The 12841-nt window shown below is 42.4% G+C and overlaps 1 protein-coding gene across 2 annotated transcripts in view; it reads left to right on the forward strand.

Annotated features, from left to right (window-relative positions):
- Window positions 1-885: 885 nt before the first annotated feature.
- LOC103470838 (ADAMTS-like 2) overlaps window positions 886-12841 on the forward strand; it is a 15847-nt gene continuing 3891 nt past the window's right edge. For both annotated transcript variants that reach the window (XM_008419514.1, XM_008419515.1), the window contains exons 1-9: window positions 886-979; window positions 1954-2257; window positions 3958-4291; window positions 6284-6387; window positions 6718-6844; window positions 6927-7140; window positions 7942-8097; window positions 8411-8581; window positions 8716-8892. In XM_008419514.1, coding sequence (XP_008417736.1) covers window positions 908-979; window positions 1954-2257; window positions 3958-4291; window positions 6284-6387; window positions 6718-6844; window positions 6927-7140; window positions 7942-8097; window positions 8411-8581; window positions 8716-8892 — 1659 coding nt within the window. In that variant the 5' untranslated portion in view covers window positions 886-907. The remainder of the gene's footprint in view (window positions 980-1953; window positions 2258-3957; window positions 4292-6283; window positions 6388-6717; window positions 6845-6926; window positions 7141-7941; window positions 8098-8410; window positions 8582-8715; window positions 8893-12841) is intronic.

The raw sequence follows: 12841 nt of genomic DNA on the forward strand, positions 1-12841 counted from the left end.
ACAGAATCAAACATGTAACTTTTTACTATGGGCCTTTTGTCCAACAGCGTGTGACTCTTTCTCTACCTGGTAAAGCGTCTCAACAGAATCTATCTATTAACTTTCTGGACTGATGTGAAATAGATTTTTTTATGTCAGCTGTTGACAATTTCTGGCACTTCTGTTAGTCCGTAAAATGGTGACAGCAAAAGTTTTGAGAAAACTCCAGTCAGTTGGTTGTTCAACAATAATTAAACACATTATTATATATTCAATACATAAAGTTCAATACTTTAACCTTCTTGAATTCGGCACCTAAAAATTAACCAAAGTATGAAAAACTAGAACAACTGCTGTAACTAATAAAAACTAATATGAAACTAAACTTTGCATGAATTTAGCAACAAGACCAGTTCATGTTTTACTTCCTGGTTTGGTTTGCAGCCGATCGGATGTGACGGGGTTCTGTTTTCCTCCAACACGCTGGATAAGTGCGGCGTTTGCCAGGGAGACGGCAGCAGCTGCAGCAGAGTCACCGGAAACTTCCGGCGCGGAGCCACGACGCTGGGTGAGCCTGCCGGGCTTTGACTAGACACCCAAACACAGACAGCCACACGCTCAGGAGAAAACATGTCTGCATTCTGTCTGGTTCAGGTTATTCTTTCATCACCCAAATCCCTGAAGGATCCTGGGACATCCAGATCATCGAGAGGAAGAAATCAGCCGACGTTCTCGGTACGTTTTCTGGGCCTTTATTTAACAGAACACAAAGAATAAGAAGTAAGAAGTGACCTCAGCTGAGTCCCCATTTGTTTGCGATCCAGCTGTGACCGACCAGGCGGGAAACTTTTTCTTTAATGGCGCCTACAAGTTGGACAGTCCGCAGAACTTCCACGCTGCAGGAACCATCTTTAAGTACCGGCGGCCCATGGACGTTTACGAGACCGGGATCGAGTACGTCGTCGCCAAAGGCCCCATCGACCAGGCCATAAACATCCTGGTACAGACGCATCAAACAGTCATTTTATTTCTTCTGAAACGGTTACCGTTCCTGACAGGGTTGCCAGATTGGGCGGATTTTCACCCATTTGGGTTTTTTAGCACAAAAAGGTTTTCAGAAAGTATTCAAATAGTTGTCATTTTTTTAGAGCATAAAATGCTCTAAAAATTATGTAATTGCATTTATGCGTTTACCTTATTACTTAATTTATTTTGAAATGTAAGAATCTGTCGACCATGACATCATCATTAGCTGCGTTTCCATTACAAACATGGAAAAATCTTTGTGGATTTTCTTCTAATGTTGAACAGACACCATGTTGGTGTTTCCATTGAATAATAAAAGATATTAAAATCACGTTTGTTCTCACGATAAATGATTTAAAACACGCCGCTCCGTCGTCCTCCAGCCACTTCCTGTGAAAAGATGTTTTAGTCGACATTAGCAGAATATAGAGGAGCAGCTACTAAAACACGACAAAGCCTGACAAAATGAGCAATATATATATATATATATATATGTATAAAAATACATTGCATGATGAATTTAAATAAAATCAATGATTTTCATTTGAATAATTTATGGTTTTTCTCTTTGGTTTGGTGTTTTTATCTCAACTTGCCCTTTTTTTGAAGAACAATTTTACTTAGAAACTTTATAATTTATTTTATTTGTTGTTTTTGCATTTATTTATTTTGGAAACTTAAAATATCTTCCAGCTCCAGTGTTAAAAGTTCAACATAATTTAAAGTTTATGTACCGTTATATTACTTGGAAATGGTTTCAAAACAACAATCTTATTGTTAATTGAGACAATTAATCATCCAGAAAAACTTTCATTAGAGGTTGAGATTTGTCCTTTTTATTTATTATTTTTAAGTTAAGCAGGTTTTACTTTGTGTTTGGGTGGAAACTGTCCGTCAGATCTGGCAACCCGAGTCCAGGACCATCTGTAAAAGTCTCTGTTGGTCCAGGTGTGGAACCAGAACGGCCGGACGCCCTACATCACCTACGAATACACGGTCCTGCGGGACTCCCTGCCCCCCGTCCCGCCGCCGCCGGTCTACACCGGGTCGGAGACGTCGGCCGCCGAGGTGTCTGTGGAGGAGGACGGCCTCGCGTCGCCCAACGGCAGCGTCTACGACCAGAAGGTTCCTGGGGGGCCGCTGGAGGCGGGCGGGGCCGACGGGCCGAAGGGCCAGGAGACCAACGAGGTGTTTGAGGAGACGACGGCCATCGACTGCGACGAGGACGACGCCGGGCTGCCGAAACGCACAGGTGAGGACAGAACCAGACACATCCAAAGGCTTCCATACAGGAAGGTGATTCCTTTTTATTCACTGCTGATGTAAAAACCTAAAAATAATAACAATTTTGCTCCTTTCTCAAAAGTAAAAAGTCATAATATTATGACTGGATTCATTATTTTGTTTTTATTCTCATAATATCTCAGCTTTATTGTCATATATTTTAACTTTAACTTTGTAATTTTACAACTTAAGGTTTGTGTTATTTCAACTGTTTTGTACGATTTTATTCTCGTAATATGATTTTATTGTGATAATTAAATTTTTCTTAGTATGTAACACTCTGTCATAGTATTTTGTTAAATAATACTATTTTAAATATATATATAAAAGCCTGAGTTGAAATCAAAATGCTCAGATAATTAGTTATAAAAATGTGAAAACACAGATTTGTTTAGAATAAACCTGATAATGTCAGTGATTCTCCATGCAGACCCAAACTGATCCTCTCTACTGTAAGTCTGTAAGATTTTCTTTTTTCTGGTCGGGACAGACGGGTCCAGTTTCACTGAGATCCTTTCGTGCTCCATGTTCTGCATGTGTGTGAGATGGCCCTTCAGGCTCTGCATTATTCAGAGAACAGACACATAAAGAAAACCAGCAGTTGATGAAAAATTCAGAATTTTGTGGCGTTTTTGTCTTTTAAAAATGGCCGCATCAGAAGCATGAGCACTAATGGCTTTCCAGCGGCCTCTCGGCTCGCTGCGCCGGCGGCACGACTGACAGCATATTGACTCCGTTTCCACGACGACCCAGTTTTCTCGTTCCAGTTTTGGCTCGTTTGTTTGTGTTATAATTATCTGCAAAATTATTTTATTATATTGATTAATTGCTCACAGTCATATTTAGTAGTGGAATCGGTTTCTATTGCGCTGAAGAGCATCTTAGAAGTGGAAAAGTAACTTCTCCGTTTCTGTTGCCGTTTCGCCCGCTTCGGTATCCCACATCCTGTGCATGTGATTCACATTTTGCATGTTTTTTATGCTTCCATTTGTGTCTCAACTGCTTCTGAAAAATAACCCAAACGCTTAAGAAAAAATAAGTTAATGTTTTTTAAAGACGGGAAAATGAGTCGTTTCAAAAACCTGAAGTCTCAATTAATAGGCAATGCCCTGTTACCTAGCAACCCGAGCTGAACGCTAACCCGTTACCTAGCAACCCGAGCTGAACGCTACCCCATTACCTAGCAACCCAAGCTGAACTCTGCCCCGTTACCTAGCAACTCAAGCTGAACTCCGCCCTGTTACCTAGCAACCCAAACTGAACTCCGCCCCGTTACCTAGCAACCTGAGCTGAGCTCCAGATGGTTTCACCTCAGTTTTCACTGTACAATGGCTGCTGGAAAAGACGAGCGTTTTGTTGTTGACTTGTTGGTTGTACAGGAGGCTCCACTTCTGCTTGTCAAACATGTTCGGCAGTATAGTTGCACAGCCATTTTCATGTGCGAATCGGTGGGGCGGGGCCAGCAGCCGCTTATTTGCATTTAAAGTGACAGACACCCTAAAATGGCTCAAAGTGCAGAACTGAGCAGAATAAAATCTCGTTATCTAAGAATTATTTTGTGCAAAAAATGAAGTGAACATGTTTTATAGAGGCCTAACTTGTTCAAGGAAGCAGAATAAGACCTTCTGCGCCGCTGATCAAAGCTAATCATCTCTGATCCGGGTCAAGGAAACAGCAGCCAAACTCACGGCACCGCCAAGCCTCCCCCTGATGATGCCGCCCTGGACTCGGGGCCGGACTCCACCAACCTGATCTGGCGGGTTCTGCTGGACGGACGGATGGGTCCGGACGAGCTGCTGATCAACATCTCCACCAACCAGCTGCTGACGGAGGGCGACGCCCTGTTCCCCCCCGAGGCGGGCCTGAGCGACCCGGAGCGGCCGGCCGGCCCGCTGGACCTGAACGACACGCTGGAGTTCGCTCTGGGCCACAAAGGCAACGACAGCGGGGACAACCAGAACCGCACGGCCCAGACCGGCGCCGGACGCTCCAACAGAACCAGGTCAGACCAATCAGAACCGAACATCAGATCAATAATTGACTCTAGTTTCACCTGTTCAGCAGCCAGAAGGAAAAAAAACAGAAACAAAATATCCAATAAAATGTGACGAGGAGTCAATAAGTTTAAATAAAACACCTGGCAGAGCAACAAATTACAAGTTATAGGTATTAAAACTGGAAATAAATTCTGAAATAATTATAATTATGTGCTTAAATTAAATTAAATGATTTCAGTGTCATGACTAGTTAGAATGACATGACTGATTATTGCTGATATCCTGAATTTGTTTTCTGTTGAGTCAATTTGCTTATGACGTTTTGAAATTTCAATAAAACAAAGAAAAGTAAAACTAATATTTGTAAATAATGCTCTATTTTCAGCTTGGGAACAGTTCTGTCAGCTTCTCTGGGCTGATTTTAAGTTTAATGTGTGTCCGAAGAGAAGAAAAATGAAATTCTTTGCAGATTTTTGAAGCAAACTTTTGCGTTTTTCCACGTTGTTGGATTTTCTTACGTTTTTGTTCAGGAAACCCAAAATTTTGCAGGCAACTGTTTTTGTCGGCTGAGTGGAGACAGAAGGACGCTTATGCACAATTCTTAATTCAGATATCAAAAAATATAACTTTGATTTGTCATGATTACGTTCCAGATATCTTGAGACGTAATTACGGATTTGTGACCCGTCAAATGACGAATCCTTTGATGTCGTTTCAGATTTCTGCAAAGGAAATCTGACACGTCAAAATGTAATGAAAATATCTTTAATTTTTATTCTTATTAGTCAGGATGTAACACAAATATTCATATTACCATTCATTATAGTCAAAGTATATTTTTAGATATGGGTTCTGTAATTACAGATGAAACTGATTTATATGGTGCGTTCACACTGCAGGCTGAAGTGACTCAATTCCGATGTTTTTGCCGGGTCCGTTCACTCTGCCAGTAAATTCTTCCTGTATGTGTTCTGCAGTGTAAACGGGCAAACGACCTGAAAATGTCCCGCATGCGCAGTAGAGGGCGCTATAGCGACATCGTTCTCAGTGTTCTGCCAACCGCCATAAGAAGAAGAAGAACTCAGTGTTTGCGGAAGTAAACATGGAGGCTAACGGTGGAGCTTAGCTTATATATTTGAAGTTGTTGTCCAACCGGAGCAGCTAATTAACAACTTAATCCTCATATAATCCGTCATGGTTGTTGTTTTTCTTCCCGCTTGCAGGACGCAGAATAGTGAGATTTGTTGAGAATCAGTGACGACACGAATGCGACCTGAACGTTATTGGTCACATTTGAATCGTATACGTGTCGGTTATGGATCACATTCGAAAAAGAATCCGACCTGTTCTGTTCACACTGCCAGGAAATGCGACTTGTATGTGTTCTGCAGTGTAAACGGGCAAACGACCTGAAAGTGTCCCGCATGCGCAGTAGAGGGCGCTATAGCGTCATCGTTCTCAGTGTTCTGCCAACCGCCATAGAAGAAGAAGAAGAGCTCAGTGTTTGCGGAAGTAAACATGGAGGCTAACGGTGGAGCTTAGCTTATATATTTGAAGTTGTTGTCCAACCGGAGCAGCATATTAACAACTTAATCCTCATATAATCCGTCATGGTTGTTGTTTTTCTTCCCGCTTGCAGGACGCAGAGATAGTGAGATTTGTTGAGAATCAGCGACGTTCAGTCCTGGACGTTATGACGCATTTGAATCGGATACGTATCGGATATGGATCACATTCGAAAAAGAATCCGACCTGTTCTGTTCACACTGCCATGAAAAGATCGGACACAGGTCGCATTACGTCAAAAACATCTGAATTGAGTCACTTGAGGCTGCAGTGTGAACGCAGCCGTTGGGTTGGTTGCCGTGGCAGGTTTCAATCTGCAGACGTTTCCAGCGTTGCTCTGGTCCACATTGAGCTGAACTCACATCTGAATTAAAGCTCTGCTGAATCCTGGCGTTTCATGAGCGTAAAGCTGCTGACTCTCTGTTCACCAGGGGGAATCAGAGGTTCTTCCAGAAGAATCTGAAGCTGAGCGCTGCAGACATGTACCGCTGGAAACTTTCCTCCCAGGAGCCGTGCAGCATGACCTGCTCCATAGGTAACGCTGCAGCCCGACCGGGTCACTGGGTCCGAAACCGACTTCACTCAGACATGACGCTGCTTTTAGTCTTGATGAGGTTTTATATGTCGTCATAATGAGATATAAAACTTGATCTAGTGAGGATCTTTAGGACAGTTTAGTGAATACCGACCTGGAGGAAACTCTTTAAAGTTATTTTTAACATCCTGGTGAATAAATAAATAAAATAGTTATAATATTATCCTCATGTGGATGTTTTTATGTCAGCAGTTTTTTATGTTATTGGTCAAAGTTTCAGCAGAAAATCCAGGTTTAAGGAATAATTTAGTCTCGTCCATCCGGGTCCAGGCGTGTCCAAGTCCTTCGTCACGTGCGTTCGCTACGACGGCGTGGAGGTCCACGACATGTACTGTGACGCTCTGACCAGGCCAGAACCGGTCCACGACTTCTGCATCGGCAGAGAGTGTCAGCCGAGGTAGAGCCGGTGAAACGTCTCCTCCCATCACGTCCCAGTTCCTCCCAGTTGGTCCCAGTTTGAGGTGGATGTGGTTTTCCAGGTGGGAGGCCAGCAGCTGGAGCGAGTGCTCCCGGACCTGCGGCGAGGGCTTCCAGTTCCGGCAGGTCCGCTGCTGGAAGATGCTGTCCCCGGGCCTGGACAGCTCCGTCTACAGCGACCTCTGCACCATGGCCGACCTGGAGCGCCCCCTGGAGAGGCGCGCCTGCAAGAGCCCCACCTGCGGCCCGCAGTGGGAGGTGGCGGAGTGGACGGAGGTGAGGCGCTCCGGATCCATCATGTCGGTTTGGAGAAACAAACTCTGGATCCAAATCAAAATAAAACGGTGTTTTCAGTAACCTCTAGCTGTAGCTGAAGGTCAGGGCCGGTCCAGGGCTTTGTGGGGCCCTGAGCAGGTTTTCGTTTGGGCCCCCATTCCAACATATCCACACCAGATGTCTTATCATTTATAAGCTGCCCTGTGTGTAACACACAGGCCCGTCGCAGGAAGCAATAACTCAGTTAATATTTAAAACAAACTCAATCATTTCCATTTGCGTTATTTCTCGTTTTTCCTCTTCTCTCTTTCTACCAAAAACTGGATGATAAAACTCTTCAGTCTGGTGTTTTGGTCTCAACTAGATTTTTTTAAGGACAATTTTGTTTACAGATACTTTATAATTTATTTTATTTGTTGTTTCTGTTGTTTTGTTTATTTATTTTGGATATTTAAAATGTCTTCCAGTGTTAAATGTTCATTAGAATTAAAAGTTTATTGAACTTTGAGAATGTCTTCCTGCATTAATAAGCCATTACGTTACATAACAATAATCTCCAAACAACGGTATAATAAACTTTATAACTTTGCAGTAAATGTGTTATCATGAGAGGCCCGTTAATATAGCATCATTTGTAATTAACTTGCATCATTCCAGTCGTATTAAAGCTGTTGATTTTAACCTTACAGATGTAGAAAATTACATTTTTGTTGTTTTCTTGTCTCGGGATCTAAATCTCTGCAGATGTTTTATTTTCAGTGAGTTTTCTCCCCAGTGATCTCTAAGCTGTCTCTGCTGCAGTGCCCGGCTAAATGCGGCCGGAAAGCTCAGGTGACGCGAGACGTCCGCTGCTCCGACGAGACCCGACCCTGCGACCCCATGACCCAGCCGCCAAACGTGAAGAACTGCACGGGGCCGCCCTGCGAGCGCCACTGGACCGTGTCGGAGTGGGGCCCTGTGAGTGGGTTTTTAAATGAAAAGGAGTTTGATCATTTCCATCCTGGTGATTTTAATATTGGTTTAACAGACATCGGATTCATTTTGTACGTTTTTATTTCTGTTTTATTTTGGATATTTAAAATACCTTCCAGTTCCAGAGTGCAGTGTTTTTTACTAGATTAAAGTTTATTAGTTTTTCAGAGCATGAACTTATAATGCCAATATTACTTGGAAATGGTCTCAAAACAACAGTATTGCTGTTAATGGTAATAATTACCAGGACATTAATCGTGACCTAACGGTGTCTGTGTGTCTCCGTGGTTGGCCGCAGTGCTCCGGGTCGTGTGGCCTCGGCCGGATGGTCCGACATGTTTACTGCAAGACCCCTGAGGGCCGCGTGGTTCCTGAACACCAGTGTTCCCCGGAGAACAAGCCTCTGGCCATCCACCCCTGTGGAGAGAGGGACTGCGCTCCGCACTGGCTGAGCCAGGACTGGGAGCGGGTGAGTCCAGCATCGGCACGGTGAACCTTCACCTGGTTTACCTCTAGCAGTACCTCAGGTCACCACAAGGGGAGGCAAAGAGCCACGGTAACGGAGCTGAGCGAAGCCGGTGAACTCTGCGTTTCTGTCTGCAGTGCAACACGACCTGCGGCCGCGGAGTGAAGCGGCGGATCGTCCTGTGCGCCGGCGTCAGCGGAGGAAAGTTCCAGATGTTTGATGAAGAGGCGTGTGGAGGCGGCGAGAAGCCGGAGGACGAAGCCACCTGCTTCGAGAGGCCGTGCTTCAAATGGTACACCACGCCCTGGTCCGAGGTACGGCAGTCTGACTTATCATATACTGCAACGTTTTGTTTGTTTTAGAAGCTCAGTTTATGCTTATGAGTTAAAGCACATTAATTATTATTATTATTATTATTATTATTATTATTGTTATTATGTTAGGGCTCTTTCTATTTTCAATTGTTCAGTTTCTGTCACCACTTTGGGTCTATATTCCTCCATCAATCAGAACTTTTAGAAAAAGATGATGGATGGATTGTTGGATGGTTGGTTGGTTGGTTGGATGGATGGATGGATGGATGGATGGATGGATGGATGGATGGATGGTTGGTTGGATGGATGGATGGATGGATGGATGGATGGATGGTTGGTTGGTTGGTTGGTTGGATGGATGGATGGATGGATGGATGGATGGATGGATGGATGGATGGATGGTTGGTTGGTTGGTTGGTTGGTTGGTTGGTTGGTTGGATGGATGGTTGGTTGGTTTGGATGGATGGTTGGTTGGATGGATGGATGGATGGATGGATGGTTGGTTGGATGGATGGATGNACAGGGAGACGGGGAGGAGACAGGGAGACATGGAGACAGGGAGGAGACATGGAGGAGACATGGAGGAGACATGGAGGAAACAGGGAGGAAACAGGGAGGAGACATGGAGACATGGAGGAGACATGCCTCACTGTCCTCTGGTGTCTCTGTCCACCAGGACTGCCCGGCCTCTGGGAGGAGCTTCAGGGAGGAGCAGTGCTGGTCCTTTAACTCTCAGCGTTACAGTGGGAGGAGCTACCAGTGGAAGCCTCTGTATCCTGGTAACATCGTCCACTCGGCCACACGGCAGAAACGCTGAGGATGCTGGGAGTTTAATCTGAGCTAAATATGTTCACACATAATAAATTAAGCTCCGCCTCTCTCAGTCTGGATTGAAACTCTGTCAGGGGGGTCATGCAAAGTTTGGGGCCCAAAGTTAAATTCTGCCTGAGGCCCCATTAAGCCCGGGTCCGGCCCTGACCCCATTCATTTCCACATCATTAAACAGGCAGGATGAGAGTTGGAGCTTAATCTTTAACTAGGCCACCTTCACCCTCTGGTTTAGAATCTTATTAGAAAACAAGTCATAACTAAAACAAAAGGTAATAATTATTAATATGTAAATGTTTCTGTTTTTTATTCTGTCATTTTAAAAAATAATTTTATCTTTTCTTTCACCTTCATCTCACTCAATGTCCACGTCTTTTAGTGTTTTTTTATGCTCTTATTTTGGTTGTATTGTTATATTTGTATATTTTTTCCATTTAGTTTTAAATGTATAAAACATAAAAGTAAAACTGGATGAATTGAATTAGAAAACATGTAAAAAAAAAAATATTAAATAGAACAAAATACAAATAATTAAAAAAAGTAAATGACAACCAGGAATAAATATAATACAAAACATGATTAAGATAAACAAACCATGAATTTTCAGGATGTGAATAATTTGGTTCTCTGACTTTGTTCAGAACTGACAAAGTGTTTTTGGATGAGAAATGAAACATCGTTAAGAATCGAGAGAAGAAGTCCAGTTCGCTCCTGCACTTAAAAATGAATCAGTAATGAGTTAGTGGAAGGGAATCGTACTCTGACCCGTCTCCTCCTCCTTGTCTTCAGATGATTATGTTCATATCTCCAGCAACCCCTGCGACCTCCACTGCACCACGACCGACGGCCAGCGGCAGCTCATGGTGACGGCGCGAGACGGCACTTCCTGCAAGTACAGCAGCTACCGCGGCGTGTGCGTGGACGGGACCTGTGAGGTGAGTCTGACCCGGTTCTGCCCTCACTGCTGTCTCCGGAATTCTTGACCTTTTCTCCCGAAGTGCATGTGTGAGGTCAGACACTGATGTTGGCTGAAAAGGCCGCGTCCTCTGCAAGGTTGTTAAAGTTCACAAAAACAAACAAAGCAACAAAAACATTTTTGTTAACTGAAATAAATAAAAACGGTAGTTAATGGGGAAAAACTACAACTAATGGAACTATATTGTTTCTTTATAAAACTAAAACATACTGAAATTATAGATATAACAACCTTCGTTTTCGTGTTTATGAATTGTTGGGAATGGAAATCCCGATCGATGAATCATAATTTGTATTGACACACGGAGCATAAAATCAGCCAAGAAAAGCATTCAGACTTTACTTATTTTATTCACTTTCAGCGCTGAAAGGAGACGCTTTTACCATTACATCCGAGAAGAGTTTCTAAAAAAAGTCTGTAGCGTCTGAGGAGAAAGAGGAGGGCAGCTGATTATATGGACTGAAGACACTCCCTGAAATCTCACCATGTCTCTGTGGCCTGGGAAAACGTTTCTTTTTCGTGAGAAATGGACCTTGGTGTCTCACAGAATCAAACATGTAACTTTTTACTATGGGCCTTTTGTCTAACAGCGTGTGACTCTTTCTCGACCTGGTAAAGCGTCTCAACATTCCCCCTGTTGGGCTCTAAAAGAGCCCAAAAAAGGGAAGACAAACCCTAGAGTAGACRCTGTCCCTTCCGGAAAACATCCCCCGAGGCTTTTGCAGATGTTGATATACATATCTTCATTTCAAGTATTGATGTTGTCTTTCATTCATTTCATTTCATGTCAATTTTGGGGGTAAAAACGGACAGGGCACCCCGAGGCCTCTTAGGCGGTGGATCGCAATCACAATGCCCCCTTACAAGCTAATAAAGAACATGTAAAGAAAGAAAATTGTTAAAGGATACTAGAGTGTTAAATTTGGAGGAACATAGGTCAACCCTCCATGGCATGACTGTTTTTTTTTTTTTTTTTGTGGTGGGAGAAAATATTTTTTTTTGCAGCTTTGTCAGAGCTTCGTCATCTTCAATTACACATCAATCTTAATTTTGGACTGTAAATTATTTCATTTTTGATTTATTTATTTTAAAACCAGATTTGTTTGTTTTTGGTTGGTATTAGCTCAGGTCAACACTATGCCATAGAAGGTTAAAGAACTGTARAAAAGCAAAATCCGAAAATGTTTTCTGTTTTTTCTTTAGTAATAAAAGTTAAAAGAGATGAATGTTAAATTTAATGACACATGAAATGGTTAAAAGTKATATTGAGGGAATTGTTAGAATGCACTRCAATGCAAATTGAATGAAGGGTCAGGACAGTATTTCAAAACTTAATAAAATGCCAAAAGAGATAAAGTGTTGGGTTAATATTTTCAAATGAATAAAATGTAAATGAGTAAGAGTTACTAAAATGCAAAATCAATAAAGTGTTRGGTAACATGCAAAAAGTCAATAAAATGTTAGATTAATRTATGTTTTAAAAKTTAAGAACTRAAACAGGAACCAAATTTAATAAAAGGTAAAATGAATAAAAGGTAGATATTACTGAAACGTTAATAAAATGTAAAATTAGAAATGTTAAGATACTATCCTTTAATGTCAATGAAGCAATAAGGAATAATGCGTAAAGCGATCTATTAGTACGTTGATAAACCAAACTTATTTGAAATTTTAAGGTAATATTTAAAAGTTAATGAACCACAGAAAGGATGCAATGTTAAATGAAATGGTAAGAAAAGCTTAGAAGTAATGAATATTGAAAAAGCTCAGAACATACAACAAACACTAACCAGCAAACCAATAAATCAGGATCAAGGCAGCACAGTCAAAATAAACTGGTATGAATGAACTATGATGAGGAAACAAGTAAAAATGCTTTCTAAGTAAAATGTAATAGTAATAAAGTTTAATCATATCAGTCTCTCTATAGCGAGACCTATCAACGTCAAATCAGTTTCTGCGTGTGTCCAGATGTTGAGCCGGCGCAGCTCGATGGGAAACAGGCCAGCGAGGCTTCAGTGGCGTTTCAGCTGTAAATTGTCCATGTCCAGATGTTGAGCCGGCGCAGCTCGATGGGAAACCCCGACAGACCAGCGAGGCTTCAGTGGCGTTTCAGCTGTAAACTGGTCCACCAATCGTGGAAGG

This window comes from Poecilia reticulata, linkage group LG9, assembly GCF_000633615.1.
Source record: "Poecilia reticulata strain Guanapo linkage group LG9, Guppy_female_1.0+MT, whole genome shotgun sequence".
NCBI classification, from domain to species: domain Eukaryota; kingdom Metazoa; phylum Chordata; class Actinopteri; order Cyprinodontiformes; family Poeciliidae; genus Poecilia; species Poecilia reticulata.